The 24,741-nt window shown below is 35.7% G+C and overlaps 2 protein-coding genes across 4 annotated transcripts in view; both read right to left on the bottom strand.

Annotated features, from left to right (window-relative positions):
• CLS (cardiolipin synthase) overlaps positions 1–24,741 on the bottom strand; it is a 115,717-nt gene that overhangs the window by 44,604 nt on the left and 46,372 nt on the right. For all 3 annotated transcript variants that reach the window (XR_016364666.1, XM_089830575.1, XM_089830584.1), the window contains exons 2-5: positions 17,303–17,369; positions 17,068–17,142; positions 16,883–16,934; positions 1,301–1,386 (exon numbers count right to left, since the gene is read on the bottom strand). Coding sequence is in view for 2 of the 3 variants with exons in the window: in XM_089830575.1 (XP_089686701.1) it covers positions 1,301–1,386; positions 16,883–16,934; positions 17,068–17,142; positions 17,303–17,369 (280 nt within the window). In the remaining variant the exon portion in view is untranslated. The remainder of the gene's footprint in view (positions 1–1,300; positions 1,387–16,882; positions 16,935–17,067; positions 17,143–17,302; positions 17,370–24,741) is intronic.
• On the bottom strand, positions 4,246–5,360 carry LOC149578639 (uncharacterized). Its single transcript, XM_089802732.1, has 2 exons — positions 4,770–5,360; positions 4,246–4,604 (listed from the first exon to the last, which is right to left on the bottom strand). The coding sequence occupies exon 1, from the start codon at positions 5,312–5,314 to the stop codon at positions 4,937–4,939; it is 378 nt and encodes a 125-aa protein (XP_089658858.1). The 5' UTR covers positions 5,315–5,360; the 3' UTR covers positions 4,246–4,604; positions 4,770–4,936.

Below are 24,741 nucleotides of genomic sequence, written 5' to 3' on the forward strand. Positions count from 1 at the left end.
TTTTCAATCAATTCATATTACATATATATAGGATTTAAAACTCCGATTTTATGGTAAACTCCATAAATGACATCTCTAAATATATTGAGTTGATTCATTAATACAAACAAACATTCCTACCACTAATATAATAAGCAAACTCTAACAAACCTAACAAATATTTAATTTTACAACTCTCATAAATACTACATGAGTTATTACTTTAACTCACTGTACCTCACACACAGTATGTGAACACTAATTCCCAACAATAACAAATAGCCATTGGTGTTAAACTTTGAGCAACATAAAGCTACTCAACATATAGACATAAAGGTAAAGATAGTTCTTTCAGTCACTACCAAGCAAGACAGCAATTTGATGTCTTCAAACCCAACTCTCTTCCAAACTAAACATATGACATTTGTATGAAGTCAACACCCATTCACCAAGGGCCACTAGAACTATATTGAGGAACCATTTCACCATCTACAGTGCAAAAATACTCACACTTGGCTTAAAGGCATTTGAATATTTTACCAAGTTAATATACGTAATCATTGTTTATTATGCATTAAAATTTAGGGGTTAACATCAGAAATCCTTTGGTGAGGCACTGGATTATATGCTCTATCGGGATAAGAGATCTTATCAAGGCATTTCACTCATTGATATAACAAGACAGAGAAACTAGCAAGTGGATAAATCTGTCACATATGCCCAATTCCACTAACAATCCGGTATTGATAAGTGGCTCTGTGAACAATGCATCTCTGCGAGTTCCCCCTGCCACATTTACTACAGGTTACTATGGATTGAAGAAGGAAAAAGAAGGTTCATAATCATAATTCAAGTTCTTTTTACAAGTTGCTTTTCTATGGCATATTAGATTGATTAGTAATGAGAAAATCACCCTACGTTAGTAATATAATATGTATGGGTAAGCATTTAGAAGCACGTTACTAATTTCTCTTGACTTCATCATCTATCATGTTGAGCAAACACTATTTAGCAGCCATGGCATAATATATTAAGTTTTGCATTAGATATGGAATTTGTCTTGTTTATTTTATATTTCTAACAAAATTCCTATCCTATCCTATCAATTTATCATGTCAACAATGGCTGTGTGAATAATTTCATGTAGATAACCAGTAGTGAAGTCTGCAAATGGTAACACAAGTCTGTAAAGGATTACAGAAAATAAATCTGTTTAATCAGGGATTCAGGAGTCATATTCTTTACTCTTTCAAACTGATACAAAGACCAAAAATATTCTCATTGACAGCAAGCACAAGGGAATATGAGACACGGTACTTACTTTCCAGCCCATGGAATGAGCACGTTTATAAAATACACCACCCACTAGAGAACAGTCTCTCACCACAACCAATGCAACAAGAGCAGCTGCCAGTGCCATGTCAATCATTAAATGTTAGTGACTATATATATAACTAATTTGCAATAAAACCATATTTGATAATATACCAAACATTACTGGTACTTAGCAATGTATAAGTGGTCATATAATTTTGAACACAAAACAAATTCAAATTCCAAGCTTAAATCACTCAAGACTTCAGAGATTCTTCAAACCTTAAAAAAATAACAAGATTAACAAAACAAACCTTCACTTGATTGTTAAACTATATATTGAGAGTATCCTACTTGGTAAAACAGGTGCTTATGTCAGAATATTTCTAAATTTTAATAGGGCTTTCCCATTATGCTGTTGATGAATTAAAGAAACTTTTAAGTACTTCTTCCTGTTTCAAACAAGTGTCTCCATCAGTGATTAACTCAACTACATTGCATTAGATTCTTGCCTTCAAAAACTCTTTCTTTTTCACCTCCCCCCCTTCAAAAATGGAGAAAACAATGGTTTAAATTGAAAGCTTTTTTCTGAAAGATGTGTTGATGTGAGTTTTGTTCCACTGCAACATACATAATTGAATACTTCGTATTCAAGGATGAAACACTAAATCTCGAACACTCTTTTGAACAGGGATGCTCGTATTCTAAACCATTGATGTAAAAATCGCCTGAGGAGATTAATCGCCTAAGCCTGAAAAAGTTTAATTGGGAAAAATCGGGAAAAATCGGGGAAAAATCGGGAAAAAAATCGGGAACTAAAAAACCACTAAATTTTAATTAAAAAAATGTGATTTTTTTACAGAATTCAATGTTTTTTTTGCATCTAATGACTTAATTACTAACAATACATAAGAAACAATCATGTTTAGATATATATCAATGCAAAAAGAGTTATTAATCGGTAAATTACTAACAAGTAAGTAGTGACAAGTTGTAAATTACTAACAACTAACAAGTTCACAACACATGAGAAGTATTCTCATAAATAAAGTGTCAAATGTAAAGAGTTCAAATAAGCACATCAACATGACTACAAATAAGTACAAATGTCAAATACAGGACTACATCTTCCTCTTCCCAGTCACTTTACTAGCGAGTGCAGGAGAGGGTAAAGCTCTAGAACTAGAACCCCGCAGGGTTTGTGCCCGTGTCTGTGTCTGTACCAATGCACGAGATGGTGTAGCTATAGAACTAGATGTCGGTAGCTCCACATTCGCTGCGCGCAAGATGTCAAGGTCCTCTGCAGTAAGCTCAATGTCATCATCCTCATCATCGCCCTCCTCGATGTCATCCAAATCGATGTCATATCCAGTTCCACCCCCTTCCTCCTCCGCAGCCTCCTCCGTGGCCTCCCTCTCCAAATTGGAGATGTCCTCTTGTGTAAATAAGGGATCCTGCTCCTGTGCCGTCCAATCATAATAAGGATCTATCTCATCCAAATCGATTGGCCCAGGAGGATCTTGTTGTGCCTTTTTCATGCGCAATTTAAGATTATATTGCACATAGACCATGTCATTCATCCTCTTTTGGGACAACCTGTTTCTCTTTTTTGTGTGGATGGCCTCAAACAAACTCCAGTTGCGCTCACAATGTGATGCGCTACAAAGCTGTGATAGGATTCTGAGAGCAAAGTTTGCAAGATTTGGAGTGCTTGCACCCCAAGTGGTCCACCAAGCCACTGCATCACAAAAATTGTACAAGTTAGAAAATACTAATAGACAACAAAAAGTGAAACATAAATATTAATTTAGCATTTGAGATTCAGAAGTTTGCAAATGTATTACCTGGGCTTTGTGTAAGCCTTGCTCTCTTGCAGAGAGAAGTGGAGAACACCTTGCCCCCTGCTGAAGTGAAGATCCCTTGCTCAGCGATGATTTTATCTCTTGTTTCCTCGCTGGTTACCATCTTTTCGACGCACTCACTTAGGCCTCTGATGACCTCTCCATCAGGATCTGCATATGTACCATCAGCCCTAAAACCAAAAACCAAAAACAAATAAGTCTTGCAATTTTAGTACACACCCAACACCCTACGAAAGCAAAATGAACTCAAGTCTTCGTTAACTTAAATTTGAGTAAGAATGAGCTTACAGTATACCTAAAACGTGGGTTGAGGAAATATCCTGCTGCATGAATGGGTTGGTGAAGCTGATTATTCCACCTTCTATCAATGATCTGCCAAATGGGTTCATATTTGATGCTTTCCCCCTTGTAGTAATTTTTGACAAATTCTTTGGCCTTGTCCATGGCCCCATATAGTTCACCCATTGGCGTTTGGTCTCCATCAACCAAACGCAGAACTCTGACTAAAGGCTCAGACACCTACAATATAAATTTGAAATTAGTTGACAAGTTACAAAATTATTATTTACTTGAGTTACAAACTTAGTATGTTATAAAGTTGTAAAGTGTAAACTAAAACTTAAAGTTTTGTAGTTACCTTTACTATTTCATCAGCCTTATCTTCAAAATATTTATCAAACACAATCCGCACAACATTCTCTCCTTCACTCTTCTTTGAAAATGTGGACGCAAGCCATTTTTTGGAAACAAACATTTGCTTCAAAGAAGCCAAATTATCGAGAATGCTTTGCAATGTCAAAAAAATCGTTGCAAACCTTGTGACGGCAGGCCTGACAATTTCTTTGCCATCAATGTGCTCTCTCATCAGGCTAAGGACCCATGGGTGATTGTATATGTATTTTGTCACCCGCCTTGCATCCTCCACAATTGGAGTGACCCACTCAAGTTTGCCCATGTCCTCCAAAAGAAGGTCAAGGACATGTGTTGCACACGAGGTCCAAGAGAGAGTGGGGTGCCTCTGCTGTAGGAGTTTTCTTGCCAATTGTAAAAGCAAATACTAATTAGTTTCCAACTTTTCAAATTTATCAAACTATTAAAAATTCTTGTTGTGAAATTCACAATGCACATGCAACATAAAATTACGGTTTACCTGCTGATACATATGCAGCAGCATTGTCTGTGATGATTTGCACCACATTTTCAATGCCAATCTCTAAGACCATGTTCTCCAACATCAATGCTAATGTCTGAGCATTTTTTACCTTGTTGGAGGCATCGATTGATTTCAGGAACACCACATTATCATTACAGCAAGCCAAAAAATTAATTATGGTCCTGCTCTTCCCATCTGTCCACCCGTCAGAAAGAATGGTGCAACCAAATTTTGTCCATTCTTGTTTCTGTTCCTCAACAAATGCTTTGGCCCTCTCAACAGCATTTCCAATAAGCCTACAAAAACAAAATTTAGTTATGTCTTAGATTCTTAGTAATTTAAAATTGATTTAGACTTTAGTAATCAACATTCTAATTTCTAGATAAATTAATTAAAATTTAGAACTAAGTAAAAAGTTAAAAATTAAAAGGAAATCGAGTGTAATAAAATTATTCGCTTACCTGCCACCCAACACAAAACGAGAAGGGGACTTATACCCCTTTCTTGCAACTGTCAACCTTGTGGCCAAAGCCTCCCAATAGGGACTGTCAACAACACTAATAGGAAGGTTGTTGAAAACCCAAAAATCTACTAGTGCATTGTCCAACTAGTCATGGACCTCCTTATTCTATCTAGTGGCCTCTAATGAAGGTTGTGCACCAGGTGTGTGCCTCGGCACAAAATAGCTCCCTATCCCAGAAGCACCTGCTGATCCTGATGGTGCGGAAGTGCTAGGAGGTGTAGGAGTGGGATTGGGAGTGGAACTCGTGAAAGAAAAACCACCCTGTTTGCGGACACGCGGCCCACGATAAGAGCCAGCCATGCTCTCAATGGCTGCCTCCTCCTCCTGAACATCAACGAAACTGCCCTGGGTCTCTGCTATGGCTGCCCTGACATGCAATTTATTCCGCTCTCTTTGCAATTTTTTTTGCTCTCCAGCTGCAAGCAAGGCATTTGCAAACATTTTTATTTCTTCTATTGTACTCTCACAAGGATTCGTTATCATGTTTTGAGATCCCTGCGATGTGATATTTGAACCGGTAAATGCCCCCGGATATTACTTTTTCACATCGAATGCAAATCACTTTGGTTGGTTCATCGAATGCTTCATAGGCATATTTCCATGCTTGATCTCTCGCATTCTTTGGCCTGGTGCCAATGTAGCCTGAGAGGCATGGAGTCAATGGCCATTTGTCTGCCATTTAAAACTGCTGCGGGCTGCCTACACATACAATTTTTTTTTAAAAACTATAAATAAATTATAACAAGATCAAAGTTAACAGTTAAACAAAGAATTCAAGCAACATTCCAATAACAGCACCAATAAATTGAAATCCAAATAACATTCAAACAAACTAGCTGCTAGGGTTTCAATTTTTTTTAAAAAGGGCAAATTTTTAGCATAAATTCGATCTAGAATGGAAAAAAATGCAAATGAATGCATTTAATCTTGCTTACATTCATCAAATGCATTCCTAACTAATTAGGAATGTATTTTTATCCATTTACATGCAAGAAAAAAAAATACAATCTCTTGCAAAAACAAAAAACAAAGATTCAAATCACTTACCTAGTAACGAAGAAATCGAATCAAAAGGCCTCCAAATGCACTTGATTCCGCTTGTTTCTTGCCAAGAACTCCTTCTCTATCCTCTCCTCTCCAAAACGCCCTAAGCAATGTAAAAACATAATGAAAAAAATGTGTTTTTTCGTAACTTTATGTGACTGTCGGGCGCAGGCGATTTTTTTGCAACAAATCGCGATTTTTTAGGCGATAAATCTGCGATTTTTTGGAAAAAATCTGCAAAAAAAAATTGCAATTTTTGGGGCAACTAAATCGCCGGCCCCAAAAAATCACGATTTTATCTCGTATCGCCGATTAATCGGCGATACTCACATCTATGTTCTAAACAATATATATGGGTTGTGTGATCAACTGAGACAACCTCAAGGATTCTTCTTATTGTGGAATTTTACTCAGTTAAAATGATGTGATATGTTGGTTATCACAAAGGGACTAATGATGTACATTAATGGAAATCAATTATTTTAACAACATTAATCACTTCCAACCAAATAAACTAAAAAGGAGGCACGGATTAGGGAAATGTTGATGATGGAGTAAGCCTCTAATCAATCCTTGCTTTGTCGTGTCAACTAGGCATAGGAGGATGCTATCTTCTACGAATGCAAGATTAGTTTTCACATTGTTAATATTCATTCAAATACCCTATGAAGGTGCAATCTAAATTGACATTTCCAATAGAAATTAAACACTTCCAATTAGGCCCAGCCTAACCTTGCAATGTTACTTACAATCGGTAAGTACCAAAAGGAATGGACACTAGCTTCACCATTAATCACCATTCAACAATATCTTCCATCCATCTACTTCTAATTCTACTTAACATGAAACGAAATCTAAACTAAGTGAAGAATTGAAGAAACCATGCAATACTTGAAAACAACACAAGTAATCCACCACGAAGACCAGCAATGAATCAATAATTACTTTGATAGCGTTATCGCAAAAATTTCAACAAGCCCCTTCTCCTACTCTACTTCTAATATATTCTCGTCTCTGGTGTGTCTAAAATCTAACCCTTTACAAAGGAGAAGGCCTTGGCCTTTCATAGTTATTCAATTGCAATCAAGGACCAAGATCGATTCTACAGAGACCCCCTATCCAACTAATTAGCCTATGAGGCTCAATAAATAGGCCAAACCTTCAAACTCTAATGCTCACGAAACATGGGGACATCACACTTTGTGATGAGAAAATATATCGTGATACTCATCAGTCCTATCAAGCCTCTAATTGTAATGGCATATTCCCAAATTGCTTCATCTTCTCAAATTTTCTCCATCCACTTCCATTTGGAAATCTTCTCAAATTTTTTATTTAGAACTTGATTGAGAATGATCTTCTTGATGATGAAATCTTGCATGTAGTTGGATACTTCCAAATGAACTTGGACCATTTGAGGAAATTCAAGTTAGTGAAAATTTTCTATGATTTTTCCTTGCAAGCTAGCAAATTTGTTCTTTCTCCTTGAACTCCATCTTTAACTTGCTCCTGAACCATCTTCTCATTTAAACTCTTGAACTTGATCTTGTAGCACCCATTTGTTCTCTCCTTGCTTGAAGTCTTGAGCTTGGTCTTTCCATCATCTCCTTGCTCTCCAAGCTGCTCCTTTTTTTTTTTACGAAAACAACAGCGAAATTGCATTAACAAAATTGGTAAGTACAAAGAAATGAAGGAAATCTGAAAGCTTGCATGAAATGAAATTGCATCTATATTTTCTTTAAATCAACCTTCTCTTCTACATCTAAAGAAGGAAGCAAAATGCACTTTTATCATGGATTTTCTCTGGTTCAAGATCAAACTTCTCTTCTTCAATTCTGAATTTTGGGAAAATCAATGAGTCTTCTCTCCAAACCTCTGTCAAAATCCATTATTTAGACACTTAAAAAGGGTTCACACCTATGTGTCCCCTTCTTAACATGTCTTCTATTTTGTATCAATTTCCTTTCAATTTCTTACTAACATTTGTCTTAGCTTGCATCATAATTTTGATCACTTTGGCCAACATGATCATCTTCCAAATCATTATCAAAATGCTCAAAACCAGCTTTCAATCATGTCAAGCATTTCAAAATCATTTCTAGTCAACCCTAATCATTTAAACATCATTTTCAAACTATCAGACCTTTTCAAAACATTTTCAAATCAATCTCGAGCATTGTCGAGTCCCTCAGTGACTAATTAAACCCTTTTCAATATCATCAAAATCAATCCAAACCCCCATCAAAATCAGTCCTATTTCTAATCAACATCATCATTCTGGTCAACAATCAATTAATTTATCCTCTAGGTATAGATAACCTATAGTTTATCCCTATGTCCTTATTGAATAAATAAATTGACTTTATTTATTCTCCCTCTTCCTATGTCTTCACAATTAATTAATTGTCTAATTTTCCATGTTGAAATTTTCTAAATTCTTAATTTCCTAATTTCCATTTTGGCGGGAATATATGAATTTTAAAATTCAAAATAACCTCTCCCCTAATTGTGCTTCCTATCCCTATAATCATGCTTCATGATTTCTTATATCTTTCCCCTTCATTTCTCCACTAATCTGGCCTCCAATTTTCCTATCAATTTGCCTCCACCTTCTCTTCCAATTTGTCCTTGTTTTTTTCGTCCTCAATTTATGCATTCTAATTGTGCATTCAGTTTGTCCTAATTATGACATTCTTCTATTTGCACATTCAAGTTTCCAAGTCTGCATTTTGCTCTCCAATTCCTATAAATTGAGATCAAGTTTTCAATCCAAAACTACCCATCACCTTTCGAATCTTCTCACTATCATATCATCATCTTGCTTCCATTGTGTCAATATGGGAGCTACATCAACTCATTTGGAGAAAAAAGAAAGGGGAAAATTGTCAAATAGAGGGAGTTTGCTTGTTTGCATAACTTTTGTCTCAAATTCTTTTGTGTTAGGATTAGGATTTATTGTGCATGCTTTTAAGTTTGATGGTTCCTCTTGTGTGCATGTTTTCCTCCTCTAGTCCTACATCTCCAAGTCATAAAATCACTGCCATAGAGGATAATACTGCCCATTGAAGGAAATCACTGCCTCTAGAAGAGGGAGATCTTGTTTGAGATTGATGATAAAATGAGTTGTCTCCATCTTCCTTATACAAGCAATTTCAAAGTTGAAAGGGTATGTCTTAATTTGGGTCAACCTGCCTCTTACTTGGCCAATAAAATCATTGTAATTTAAACCTTTATTCTTCCATAAAAGGCCAACCAGCCCAAGGGTTAAAGGTAAGTCTTTTAACCTCAAAGTTATGTTAGGCAAACCTTTTTCTAACCCCCCAACCAATCTGATCTTATGCTGATTAAGTCTGGGCAGAGATTAGAAGGCTCTCAGGACTACAAATCCTGACTAGGGGGCGGATTCCACCCCTTAGGATAAATTCGCAACCAATTACTTAGGCTAAAATCACCTTTCACTTCCTCACTTTTCCGCACTTCCTTCTTGTTTTGTTGAATGAAATTCACCAAATCACAATCTGTTTTGAGGTGTTTTGAGGTCATTCTATTCTGATTTCTGCTTTGATATAAGTCACCATTTCACTCTTATTCTCCAAAACACTATCACCATTTATAGTTAGACTTCACTTAGTCTAAGCGACTTGAAGTTTGAAATTCACACTAAACTCATCAACTTTAGGGGCAGAAATTGTTGAAACTAGAGCCCAAAAAACTATGAAATAATCAACAATAATAAAAAGATAAAACTGAAACAAAGAACACCAGAAATATCCTGGGAAAACCCTTTGAGAATGAAGGGAAAAACCCAACCACACAACACAAAATATCTTTATTGATAATGAAATGTTCAAGTGTACAATGCTTATAGCATGATGCGAATATATAACAATAGAAGAGACTCTTCAAATTCTAACAAAAGGTCTCTTGAGTTTCTCATAACTCCTAATAATTAAATATGACTCTTCGAATATTCATGCCTAAATGCATGTGGATGACACATGTCATTTACATTTATAATATTACAAATCAAACTTTAAATGTCCTTTTGAGCTGAAGATGACAATAACGGTAATAACATTCATATTTCTAGAGATAAAGATCTCTATTGCAGCTACTATCTTCAACACTCCCTATTAGCCAGAGAGAGATCTTTAGCATAGAAAACTACAACTAAAATGTTAATGATAAAATCTTACAATATATTCTATAAGATTCATGAAAACCTGTAACAATCACATTCATGGAATCACTCAACATGAAAACCTATAACAATCAATCATATTCATGAAATAACTCAACATGAAAAATTTGCATGGCTCACAACTAAGCCTTTGTTCACGGACTCTCTCAACGTGAACTGTCATGGAATCTCTCAACATGTCATCAACTCCCATCACGGAATCTCTCAACGTGATGACATCATGGACTCTCTCAACATGATGTTCACTATCGCATAGTGAAAGAGTTATCATAGCTGATCTTACAATTTCATTGTTGATTTCACATGAATGGAAATAGACATAACAAAACAAGACTTAGTTCCATTTAAGTCTCAAACTTTACAAATCTTATAAACATCACAAGTATTTATGACAATGAAGGGATTTCATAAGCACTCCCTCTTGATTATGAAACCTCCCTCTAAAATTAGCATCTCCCAAAGCAACCTGTTGCCTTTCTTGTTGCAGCTATAACGATGAGAGATCAAAGATCAATCAGTCAAAGATACTAACCAATAGTGTATTCTACTAATATTCAAGAATATGAAAACTTATCTCACGTTTGTCTCAAAATTTTCCTTGACGTGAAAGAGGAGTGTAATCAAGAATCTGTGGGTCCCATTTCAAGTACAAGAGCCAAGATTTTTCACCATCGGATTGCAAGCCAAGATCATGATGCCCTTCTAGACATCCCTGAAAATCCTTCAAGTTGAGTGTGAGAGAATACTAATTTATTTTTTTTAATTCAACTACAACTCCACATGTCTTCACAATCAATGGTAGTAGGAATAAGCCTTTATAAAATAATGTCACAATATAAACTTTTATTGAAAGATAGCATAAATCAACCACCTCCAGTTTTCGAACCAGTATAGTCACATAAAAAATTTAACCCTAGCATGAATGAGACAAAAGATATCAAGACATCGTGATGATACCAGAGAATGTGGAATGACTGGATTTGTCTCACTGTCGTTTGCTATGACAAGCATCAAGAACGATGCTCACTAATACAAAAACTCCAGATTTTCAAATTGATTAAATGACATACATTAGCGGTAGCTCCTCCTCTGTATTGTGAAGGCAAAGTGATATGAAAACCAAGAAATGCAATCTCGTCAAGAAGTCTTTTGATCTGTACAAAATTGAAAATAGTCATCTATTGTATGCCGCAAATGGTTGAGGATAGCTCATCGTGCAGCCGAAGAAATGACGCTTGAATTCCTTTGACGGCATTAAAGAGAGAAATTGCCACAAAATACCTACGACTGAGAAAATGTATATTACACAGCTCAAAGCCATTGAGGAAGGAGCGTGGTTCATAAAAAGGAATTTAGGGAAGCATAGAAAGTGCATGAGAGAATGCAAAGTATCATTGTGAGAGACTAAAAATCCGACAACCCCAAGCACGGCACCACCCCTCCTTTGATATGAAATTATATGAACCGACTATAAAGGAGTCACAAAAGAAATATATACGAATTGTATCCAAACGTCAGTTGAAACTTTCAAACGTCACTCAAACTGGTAAGACAAAGAAATAACAATGCCTAGCCATGACAACTAGAACTTTGAAAGACGCCAAGAATAAATAAAATGGCAGACGATATCAAGTGTTAAAGATAAAGAAACTGAAATTTTTACAACAAAACTTAAAACAACTGTCGGCCTAAAATGAGTCAGACTTACTGTTGTTACACCTACGGCAACAAAATGATGAGCTGGAGATGAATAGCCTTCCTAGGTCAGCTGTCCTGCAATTCCTACGCAAAACCCAACAAAAAAACTTCCGCTTCTTGCAATTACTCTCAGCGGGAAATACTTTCTACAAAGGCCCCAATCGGTTCCAAAAAAAAAACGTAGATAAAATCAATAAAGAAGAAATAATGATATCTTCTAACTCCTAAAGGTCAACAAACATATATATATATATGATAGACAGTAGTCACATATTTATTGTCTCACATAAAATGAAACCGAATAGGATAAAATAAAAAAGTGCTTGAAGGAACAGAACACATTATAAAAAAAATAAAGATGCAGAGATGCCCCAAATATACATATTATCACATGCATAATAAATATCAAACCTGTGACCATAGAATCACCGAAATGAGATAAGATAAAACCAGTATATCACTCCACAAGATTACAAGAAAGATGCACTGACATGAATATAAACTTCATCATGAGCTTGTTGATGCTTACAAAATAAGACATGCAATTTGCATGATCCTGTTAAATAAATGTCGAAGGTTTCTTGAAGAAAACTAAGAATAATCAATGATAACAAATAGATGCCAAAACAAACATTATTTGAAAGATAAATTATGTCACAAAAGCAGGCAAAAGAACTCAACATTTCCTCTTATTGCCGATATCAACTAGGCTCTGATACCATGTTGAAACTAGAGCCCAAAAAACTATGAAATAATCAGCAATAATAAAAAAATAAAACTAAAACAAAGAACACCAGAAATATCCTGGGAAAACCCTTCGAGAATGAAGGGAAAAACCCAGCCACACAACACAAAATATCTTTATTGATAATGAAATGTTCAAGTGTACAATGCTTATAACATGATGCGAATATATAACAATAGAAGAGACTCTTCAAATTCTAACCGAAGGTCTCTTGAGTTTCTCATAACTCCTATAATTAAATATGACTCTTCGAATACTCATGCCTCAATGCATGTGAATGACACATGTCATTTACATTTATAATATTACAAATTAAACTTTAAGTGTCCTTTTCAGCTGAAGATGACAATAACAGTAATAACGTTCATATTTCTAGAGATAAAGATCTCTATCGCAGCTACTATCTTCAACAGAAATCATGGGTAAGTCAAGATTTGAGTGAAGTGCATGTTTGTTGGGACCGGCCCCTCTCAAAATTAAAACTCCCAAGAGGGGGTTAGAATTATCATTTCACCTTTTCAATTTTACAATTCTTCAGCATTTGCTTTAATCCCTTAATGATCTGATTTTTGCTAAGCTTAATGTGGTAATTGAAGTTGAAAAACTTCATTATTGAGGCCTTAGAATCATTCTCCACCCCAACACTTTACCGCCTAGGCAACGGATTTGATATTTAACTCCTCTAATAAAATTTGCCTTGGTAAAGAGGCAGAACTAACCTTCATTCTTCAATAAAAGGCCAACCTACCCAAGGGTTAAAGGTAAGTCTTTTAACCTCGAATTTATGTTAGGGGATCCTTTTTTAAGCGCCCCACCAATCTGATCTTATGCTGATTAAGTCTGGGCGGAGGTTAGAAGGCTCTCAGGATTACAAATCCTGACTAGGTGACAGATTCCGCCCCTTAGGATATATTCGCAAACAATTAGTTAGGCTAAAATCACCTTTCACTTCTTCACTTTTCCACACTTCCTTCTTGGTTTGTTGAATGAAATTCACCAAATCATAATCTGTTTTGAGGTGTTTTGAGGTCATTCTAGTCTGATTTCTGCTTTGATATGAGTCACGATCTCACTCTTATTCTCCAAAAGACTGTCACCATTTACTATTAGACTTCACCTAGTCTAGGCGACTTGAAGTTTGAAATTCACAATAAACTCATCAACTTTAGAGGCAGAAATCATGGGTAAGTCAAGATTTGAGTGAAGTACATGTTTGTTGGGACGGCCCCTCTTGAGATTAAAACTCCCAATAGGCAGTCAGATTCTAACCCCCTTTTAGAATTATTGTTTCACCTTTTCAATTTTATAATTCTTCAGCATTTGCTTTAATCCCTCAATGATCTGATTTTTGCTAAGCTTAATGTGGTAACTGAAGTTGAAGAACTTCATTATTGAGGCCTTAGAATCATTCTCCACCCCAACACTTTACTACCAAGGCAACGGATTTGATATTCACCTCCTCTAACGAAATTTGCCTTAGTAAAGAGGCAGAACTCACATTTAAGTGCAGGGCAGAATTTTGGGGGGTCTTGGGATTAAGAATCCCAAGAGCATGGCAGATTTCGCCACTCCCTTGGGATTGTTCTTTCGCCATTCTAAATCACAAGTCTTCTGCTGCCAATTCCATCACTCTCCACTTGATTTAAATCTGACCTTGACATTGACCGAAATCTTTGTTTTTGCCTTGAATCGGCAACTCACTTCATTTCACATTACCCCCTTTGGTTACTCTAGATTGGGTGCAGCGGGGGGACAGGGGAATTTGAGGAGAGTTAGGATTTGAAATCCTGACAAGAGGGCGGATTCCACCCCTTAGTCAGTATTTTTCCCTTCCCCTTAGTTCCCCATTTTATAAATTCACCTCTTTCTCCTCAAATTTGATCATCCTGCATCAATTGGAGTTCAAATTTCATCTTAGCCAAACGCTACATTTGGACGAAATTCTTAGTGTCCTTAGGATTTTGACAAGGGGGCAGAAATCCGATGTCTCTTGAGATTGAGAATCCTGAGAGGTGGTCGGATTCCAACCTCCTCTTGAGATTACTTTACTTTTGCACATTCACTTCCCAAAATCATCATTTTGCACTCTTCACTCACTTTTCTCATCATTTCGCACTTGAAACTCACTTAAACTGGAGGCAAAATTTTAAGGGTTGTCAAGATTGTCAATCTTGAGACATGGTTGGATTCAGATCTAGTTTCGAGATTTTTCATTTTGCAAGTTAGCTCCCAATTCTTCAAGTCAATTTTCTTTAACCCAAAAAGCAAAATGATTTATATAAAATATAGCATTTAAGTGTAAGAATTCATTTATTATATTTTAAGTTATATTTTATACAAATACTATCAGGATGTTTGAGATAGGTTTCAGCTTCATAGCAGTTATAATAAAGATTTTAGATTTTAGGAGTTTCCAAAAAACAATCCAGACTTGGCCAAATTTCAGGATTGAGCATGCCTCCAACAGTGTTATCTCCCACAACTTTCCTTGACCTTCTAAGATAAAATTGTAACTGGAACAAGGATTTGCAAAACGTTGTAGCTCAACTCCACCTCGACTAGCTTAGCCCAACTCTCACTGACAACCCCTGACAGACTTGACTTCCCAGTGAACTAAAGTTGTCAAAACTCATCTCTTATACTTGGAGACTTGAGAAATGCTACCAATACCACTACTCCTACTGCTAAAGCAAAAAGAGGGGGTCCCTATTTGAAATGGGGCAATGGTGTGAAAGCCTCACAACAAGATGCTTTGCAACTACGGTATTTCTTTAGTTTTCACTACATCAGATCTCTTACCTCAGATGTTTGTTTGATAAATGTCATGTCCCCTTTTCAAATAATTAAAAAAATAATAAACTTTGCTAAGGCAGGCAGGCTCCAAAAAGGTGAAGTTTCAGCAAATGGGGCTAATCTTTGGAAACCAATGGACTAATAAATAAAAATTATTATTAAATTATATTTTATTAACCCCTCTTGGACGTGAGTTAGGGTTATGCCCTCTTTTAAGGGGGTTTGGAGGCATTTTGGGCTCATTCCAGAACTTGATTTTTGCTCATTTTCATTGTTGTTCTTCAGAGGCTGCCAAACCTGTGGAGAAGGAGACCCAAGAACGGGAGTTTGCAGGTTTCCAAGAAGGCTAAGAACTGGAGTTTGAAGCCATTCCATGTGCATGCTCATACAGAGTTTGCCTTTGTGCTAAACAGTGCAGATTTGTGAGTTTTTGGGTGTGCTTTTTGTATGAGTTTGGTGTTTTCAGTTGAGTATTTCATATCAGTTTGGGTTGTTGCTGTATATCAGACTTTTAAATGTTAAAATAGAGCTGAATATATGTATTGGGACGTGATTAAACTTCTAAGATAGATTATTAGTGTTTTTGTGGTGTTTTCGGGCATATTTTGTGCTATTTCGGGAGCCTGATGAGCATAGTTTTTGTCTTACATTTTTGAGCTGTTGTGTAAAGGCTATACGGATCTGGAAATGTCAATTTGTAGGCTGTTATGCTGCTGAAATTTCTATAAAAATTTCCATTTTCAGATTTATTAATAATTTGTGAAGTTGTGAAGCTTTTAGCACTATTTTCAGCATACCCGATTTGGGGTTTCTTGAGGAATTTGGTGGATCTTTGGGATATTAGTTGTTTGATTTTAAAGATCTGATTTGAGGCTTGAAATATCATGAAAAATCAGAAAAGGGACATTCCAATAAACTTCAAATTCTCTTCAGGTTTTGCAACACTAGTATTTCAACTCTACCATTCGAACAATTTTAGATAACGCTAACTAGGGGGAAAAATTAGGCTATCTTTGTCGATTGGCTATATTATTCAGCTTGCCTACAATTAATCTGCAAAAAAATATAACTTTTCAAGTATTGGAGGAAATCATTCAAAATTTTCAGAGACCCTAACATCTGTGACAGATCATGAATATAATGACCAAAAGAGAACTCTACCTTGTATTTATATTTTCCATTTCACATACCAAAGGTAAAAAGTTTTACCTATGGTGTATATGTTAGAAAATTAGTTATTCCTTAACATTTCATGAAACAGCATAACGTCCTGACAGCTCACGTATATGCTTACGAATAGAGAACTCCACCTTGCATTTACACTTTTCATTTTACATGCCAAAGGCAAAATATTTTACCCATGGTGTATTGTTATGATAAAGTTATTCCTGAGAATTTCTTGAAATGGAATAAAGTCTATTCACATGCATTCTGTAGTTTTTTTCTAATATTTAATTTTAAGTCAATATCCCAGACTACTGCACTTAAAGCCACTTTATCTGACTAACTATGAAGAAGAGTAAAGTCATGACCAAGTAAGATGTATTTTGAGCTGGAAAATATAACTTACAAGGTAAGAGATTATTCTCAATCATTGCCAGTGCAACACACATAATAAGAACCTGTGCATGCAACAAAACACATAAACATTATACTGAAACTGACAAGCAAACACAAGTTTAAGGCAAACATGGGAACATCTCCGCCTAGATATTCTAGTTAATGCTCATCAGCCAAACCATGAAAATTACTCACCTTGTCAGCCAGAGGATCAAGATATGAACCTAACACACTGTTTATCTTCATTTTTCGAGCAACATATCCATCAAGCTGAAAGATAAAGGCAAGATTAGATGTGACCTAGTGTGTTTAATCTTCAGAATAAAACTTGTCTAATCATCTGAAGTCAAGGAGGAGCTGAAGATGCTCTAATAAATAGTTGTGGAACAACTATGACACAAAGAATTGTGATCATGATGTTCCTCCTCACCCAATCACTGGCTCCAGCAATCATCAATCCCACAAAAGCTGGACGGTACAAATCATTTACAATCATCCTGCAGTATGATAGAAGAATCTCTCACTTCCCCTTATCAAAATGGAAAAATCATAATGGACTAAATTTAAAAGTAACATTGCAATCAAGGTTAAAATTCTCGCACCAAATCAGTATTATCAGTCTCACCAAAAAATTGATAAGTCTAATGAGGTCCAGGTTTTGAAACAAGGCCTACCCACCCAGAAGCCAAAACAGACTTGCTGAATTTTAGATAAACTCTAATACAACTTGCCCTTCCTGAAAATGCCCAAATGATAAATCAAACAACATAATAGTTAAAATCCTAAACCCTAACATTAGCATTCCATGAACATACTGTTTCCTCAATAGCATATGAGTGGAAAATTCAGCAGACTGACAACATGGGATACAAGACTGGGAGGTTGCTTAGCTGTCAATTTGGAAATATATGGAACACTAAATAGCCATACTTCAAAACGGGAGATTTATGAGTAATTCATGTGAAGATCAGTAGTTGATACTTGAGTGTGATATCACTATCATGGCAAAATGAAAATGAATACTGCTACAACTGAAGTATCTTCAGTAAGCTATTGAGGAGTTGCTATTATGTCCTTTGTGTGAGATGATAAACAAAATCAAGAATGGACTATTTACTACAATTTCAACAGCAATTGCAAGCGGATACTAACATATGGCAATACCTTGCCAAAATAGGTCATGGAAAATCATGATTCCATACACAAGTCTCACCAGACATCTCATTAATGTATTTGCATTTTCTACAGTCACTTATCAAAAAAGATTCAGGTAGAGTAAACTAGGACAAGGTTTCATTATGTAGCTTTCTAAACTGTTTTAAACAGATTTCTTTCATGATCTCCACATTCCAGCCAATTAAATTGGTCATGGATATCATAATCCCGGATTTTTGTGCACGGAAAACATTTATGAGTATTTAATTTTACACATTTTACAATATTATTTCCTTCAGCTCAAATTTATGTTTGTCTCATTTGTTTCATATACACTTGTGTATGCAAGCAACATAGCATGCAACTTATTGGTTTTTTTATGTCTTTATAAGTGATTTAGAGAATGTGCATAACAAAGCATGTGCTTCCTTTATAAATATCTATATGTTACGTTTTCATCATACTCGAGACTCTATGCCCTATCTGTTTTCTGAGTCTGCCAAGCCCAAGTCTGATAATGATGCTCCAAATTAATTGCCTGAAGGGGATCACTCTTGCTCTAGTACAAGTTATCTAATCACTCAAAATATCATACAATTCCAAATTTGATAGAAATTGAGGTCTCCAGGAGCTATACTACAGATCCATAATTGTGTAAAAGACATCATTTGCTTTTCCAATGAATAAATCTAAACAAGTTCCCCAGCACAAATAAACTGAAAAACATGAAAGGGACAATATGCTTTCATATGGTAATAGAGCCAATAGCTTAAATTCCATGGTAGTTTTTAAATTGCATAATTTACAGCTCTTGAAAAAATTTCTTAAGATATTAATAGCCATTCCCATCATTGAATATCAGGTATCAGTTCAGAAAATGCTCAAACAGACAAAAAGGTCAATGGCAACATAATTGTGCGACAGTTACTACAGAGAAGATTACTATAAAGTCCAAATAGCAGTAAAGATATATGATTCAACTTACTAAAGTTGCATTTGCAAGTTAGCTATTTGGTAAAGAATATTTAAATACTGCTAGTCAATATAGTAGTCTGAAATTGAATAATCATAACTGCAGTATTCAAGATAATTTCTAGCCCTAGGGACAACTAATACTATAGCACAGCCAGAGGAAATTTTTAATGCTTACCTAGACCAGTTATTTTTCCTATGAACCTTCACAAAACGATAAGATTATTCTCCATATACTTCAGAATCTCAGATGCAGTAGGGTACAATTAAATCAAAAGTCATGCCTTCAGGTTTTCCCTCCTGTGGAAGTCTCAACATTCAGTTTGATAGTGCTGAAAACAGAAATGCAAAGCATATAATGCACAATAGAAATAGATGTCGGTTAGAGATAATGAGTCCCTTTAAGTTTACACATTTCATCAGATCCGGAATCTATAAATATGAAATTTATAAGCATTGTACGTTCAAGATAAACATGGATTATACTTAATCTACAACACCACTAGACAAAAATCAAGGCTGGTCTTGCTAAAAAGGAAATTGGCCTGGATGCCAACACATTTTGTATTTTTTCTGGTTTACTGGAATTCTAAGCAACGCACTGGGGAAGCACCCAGTAAATCAGTGAAATGCATAGAGCATCACTGCTTGACTGATTTCTTGGCCAAGAAATTCTCGTATTTGTGATGTAAGACCATTAATTTCAGGAATGTTGAGAATCAGTAATCAAAGCACTATTTTTTTGAATTTGTAGCTATGTTACCCAGAGTTTCCAAGACATGGGGACGGGAAATGGATTTCCAGGATGTTTTCTTTTTGCCGGAGCAGGGGATGGCTGTGTGTGTGTGTGTGTGTGTGAATTTTGAATTTTCAAATATATTCATGAATTTCAAAAATTACATAACATTGTAACATTCATCATAGCATCAAAGCAACATAATTTAAAATTATCAATTCCAGTCATCAAATTGGCATAGAAACAGTTTGTATCTTGGTCCTTTATTTTCTTCTAATGAAGAGATATGCATTTACATCACACAGATTAGTGAAAAGCTGCTTGTTCTACGTAGAAAAATTTAGGCTTTCTCATATGTCAATCCAATTTCACTTTCTGATTAGATCCAATTCAGAAATTTGCCTGTTAGCCCCAAAAGTGATTGCTATCTTGCTGACATTTAGAAGCTCAGGCCAATTGAAAATCTAATTGCTTCCATTGCATGCTTCAAACCAAACATTTGATGTTATATCCCAACTAGGTTTATCAAGGATTAATGGCATTTAGGAGGTAAGGAAGTTTCACATCTGTGAACTCCAGTGGAGAGAAATTGCAAAGAAATTCAGTTCCGATTGAGGATTCCACATAATTCATCAAATAGCCGTGGCAACCAGACTCTGATTCAAGAATTTATGTAATAGAGGATTGAACTTCATGTCCATTTTGATCTACACATCGTTTGCCATCTTGTCCTCACCTCTTCCTTGCCAAAGCAAATGCTATTCAGATAATTATATTGAAAATGAGGGACCTAAGGCCGAAAAATAAATTGATATGAGGAGCTTAAAAATTAGATTTCACAGTTGGACTTGTCATGGGCTGAAATCAACAACTATGACACTAGCTATTTGTTTCTTGTCTTAGGTATCTAGTTCCTCAGATTCATAAGCTATTTAATAGCAATTTGTATTCGAGAAATGTTTTAAGTTTTTATTTTTCAACTTTAAGGGAACTCAAGTGTTTTACTTTTCAACTTTTCTCACACTAGTTATTTGATTGCTATGTCAGGTATCTAGTCCTTCAGCTTCTAAGAGTAACTGGTCTACATATAGCTTTATTCACTCCATTAAGAGGAATGCTTACTTCTCGAAGAGCAGAGAAGCAAGTGGTTGTACATAGTGTGTTGTGTATGAATAATCACAAGATACATGTGTACAAGGAGAGCCCCACAGCACGATGGGATGTAGTCCCAGAGGAGCCATCATAGATTGATGATGATGATGATACTAGAGATGCAAGGTTGGTTGGTGTTCCTTTCGTGGCTCTTACCCTTGGGGAGTCTAATAGTTCTGATGATAGATGATTAGAGCCCTCCTTCACTACATTTTTGACCCTGGCCCTTAGCATTTTGATTTTGATATATGAACATTGAACATTGAATATTATATTGAGTCGACATTATATGTAATCATCTTTATGATGATTGATGAGATACTCATACTTTCAAAAAATTTATATCTATTACTATTATTATTTTGCTTTGCTGATTCAAGTATCTAGAATTCTAATATTTATAGTTCAATGTTCAAGTATTTAAATTTTAGAAAATTAGTATTTTTAATTTTACATCTTTATGTCTTATATTATCAATCTTATACAACTTTTCATAACTAGCATATACTATATAGTATATAGTATATACAACCCCCCCCTCCCGTCCACCCACCATCCCCAAATTGAGGTCCCTTTGTCCTCCCTGCTCGAAAACTTCCCCCCCCCCTCCTGACGTCTTCCCGTCCCCCAGGGCAGTGTAACTATGTTTCATACACACACACATATATATATATATATATATATATCCCTTTGTCCTCCCTGCTCGAAAACTTCCCCCCCCCTCCTGACGTCTTCCCGTCCCCCAGGGCAGTGTAACTATGTTTCATACATATATATATATATATATATATATATATATATATATATATATATATATAATTTTAAAGGCTTTTCATTTTGCCGAGCCATTGCTAATTTGTAGCCGAGTCACAAGTCAATTCAGCCTTGTTGAGTCCGAGTCTGGGAACTCTACTTCAAAGCAACCTCATCTTATGAAGATTCAAAGTTCACCATAGAATCAAACTCCCAAACAGTATCACATTTATAGGGTATTTCAGAAAAATGAAAAGGAGCAAGAAAGTCTGAAACGAGATCATCTGCAAATTGTTGAACATCAGGATCTTCAGATATCTTGCAGACTTTAGTCCAAAGAGCCTGAGCACAATCAAAATCAAGAATAGACTTCAAGATATCATCATAAACATGTATAGCAAAACTTCTATGACATGATCTCTTTAGCAACCATAATTAAATTTCTTTCTTAGTAGAGGATCATACAAATGTGGCAAGAAATGAAGCCATCTACAATGTTTTATGATGTCATCTCTCCATTGTTTATAATTTCCCCTTTTTGAGATGATTAGAAAAGGATGAAATGAAAAACCTGCTAGAGACTAAGAATTCTTCAAATTTATAAAGACAAATACCTTTGACACTAAAACTACCAAATATGATGAGTATTGTCTTCCCAAAGAGACAAAACTTCTCTAGGACTCAAGATTTCTAAGTAATCAATCATACGCTAAATGTGCAATAAATAAATAAAATATACTTGAGACTGTATCTGCAAAAGATGTATGTACACAATGATAGAGCTCCTAAATACCTTTCTAATGATGTAAAATCAAAAAAATGGAGGTTGTAGCAAAAAGTCATGAGCTTGGAAGTCCAAAATAGAAAAATTTATTTCAACTAGCAATGGAATTCATTTGCAGCAAAATCTAACAAGACAATCTACACCATTGCAAAACTACATAGAGCCAACATTTTCTCAATATCTTGTTTGAAAAAAACCAACAGGGTCATCAAAAGTTATGGGATGGAGAAAAACCACTTGATTCAAGCTTGTAAAGGACCAAATGTTAGCCCCCTTGCATTGGCAGGTGGGTCAGCAACACAAGCAAGCCCTAAGTAAAAAATTGAAATTAAAAACCACCACCCACAATGGCATCATTGCTAGGGTGAAGAAGAGGGGAATGAGGATGGATGAAGCCACGGCACTGGGCAATAAGCCATCGGATTTCTATATGACCACTACCTAATCAGCACAAATAAATAACTATACAATATAAACCTGCCAACAACAACAGAAAATACATCTTATTGTACTATTCCACACATCAATGCGACCAATCATGACAAGTGATGCAGCGGTTATGTAGATTGACGCAAGACATAAATAATATTCTCTACATGCTCTCAATATGAGCCAAAAATATGTTCCACATTCCAATGATGGTGTCTACTAATGCAAGTGTACCAAATGACTTTCAAAAAATAATAATTGTGAAAAAAACCCTATAAGCCTAAAGCAAGTCTCCAAATTTGACGATTTGATATTTGATATTTATAGTTTTTGGGTCTTCTGGACAGAATGACACTTTGTTTTGGATCAAAGTGCTCTGAAAATTTAACTACACCCCAAATCTGCAACCTCCCTCCAACCATAAACCCTTGTAGATCTATCCTCACAAGCTCAATATAGGTGAAACATAAAAACACAACTTTCCTCGAGTCCTTGAGCTTAATGGTGAGCTAAGATTTACTCCAACAAGCTCCAATATGAACATCGAATAAAAACCCACTGTAATGTCCTTGATATTATTAGATAATTTAATTTAATAATTATGTTTGTATGGCCCCAAAAATTAGTATTATTATATGAGTCTTTTTTTATTTTACAGTCAATAATGTTTTGGCCATGTCGACACATTTGTAAACATTCAAGAAGTTCATCGAAGCCACATATAAGATTGGGTTAGTCATTGTTGTGGGTATGCAAATTTGGATATTTTATTTGTGTGTGAACCCCAATTGGAAGATCAGTGTGTCTGCCATTGCAGAGGTGCAAGATCCTCCTACTTGGCATCCGCAATTTTGGTGGGAGTAAGTCCTCATCCTACTCTACTCTTGGTTTGTAACTGTTTTGATTAAGTAAAAACAAGTTTTAAAGGACCCGAAACCTTTGTAGTCGGAATAAAGTAACTATTGTGTTTAGCACTTGTTAAGCTAGTCGAGCTGGGTAGTTAGGAGGTGAGGGAATGCGTCGGTTGGTTTCCAACCAACAGAGCCTTCTATAAGTACTTGGATGATTGTCAATGTACAAGTGTAGGTTTTCTGGTATTAATAAAGAAATCATTTCCTTGCCTATTGGATTGTGGTATTACTGGTACATTCTATGTTTTATGCACATGTATATCAATTGTGTTATTTTGTATCTGTGAATTTGAGTAATATTACCTCTCTACATTTTTGGCGTTGTTGCCTAAGTTCGGATCTAGAGGTATTGCGCTAGACAGGATGGACTAATGGGAAGACCATTTATAACTTGCATCCAAATTACTAATAGCGATAGAGAGGAGAAAACAGCTAAGAAAGCCCACGAGGAACTGTGCATTAGCACCAAAGAAACAAAACAAACAGAAGCCTTAATACAACAAATAGGAAAAAAAAAGCAAAAAGACAGCACCAAGACAGCTACAAGGTCTTCAGTAAATCAGCAGCCTGATCTACAAGGATATTCATGTTCACTGCAGAAGCCTTCAGCTCATCAATTTCTTTGTCTTCCACAACCTCTATCTTCTTTGAATTAGCTCCGGTGCATTTACTGGAGTCTTGATCCTCTATCCTATCCTTAGACCCATGAATTCTCCCCTGATCCAGTTTTTCCAACAAAGTTTTGATGTTGTCCGTAATAGTCTTCAATATGGAGCAATTCTGGTCAGCAAGTTTTTTAACAGCATTTTCCATGTTGTCAACTCTATTTCCCATGGCATCCATCTTTTTCTGTATATCCTTCATCATTTGTTCGTTAGCTTTGTTCTTCACTTCCAGAGGTGGGACTCTCATCATTAAATTTTTTACTTCTTCTGCATTACCAATAACCTCAAAGAGTCTGTCTAGATGCTGACCAA

Source organism: Cupressus sempervirens, chromosome 1, assembly GCF_028749045.1.
Source record: "Cupressus sempervirens isolate cs-2001-9-10 chromosome 1, ASM2874904v1, whole genome shotgun sequence".
Taxonomy (NCBI): Eukaryota; Viridiplantae; Streptophyta; class Pinopsida; order Cupressales; family Cupressaceae; genus Cupressus; species Cupressus sempervirens.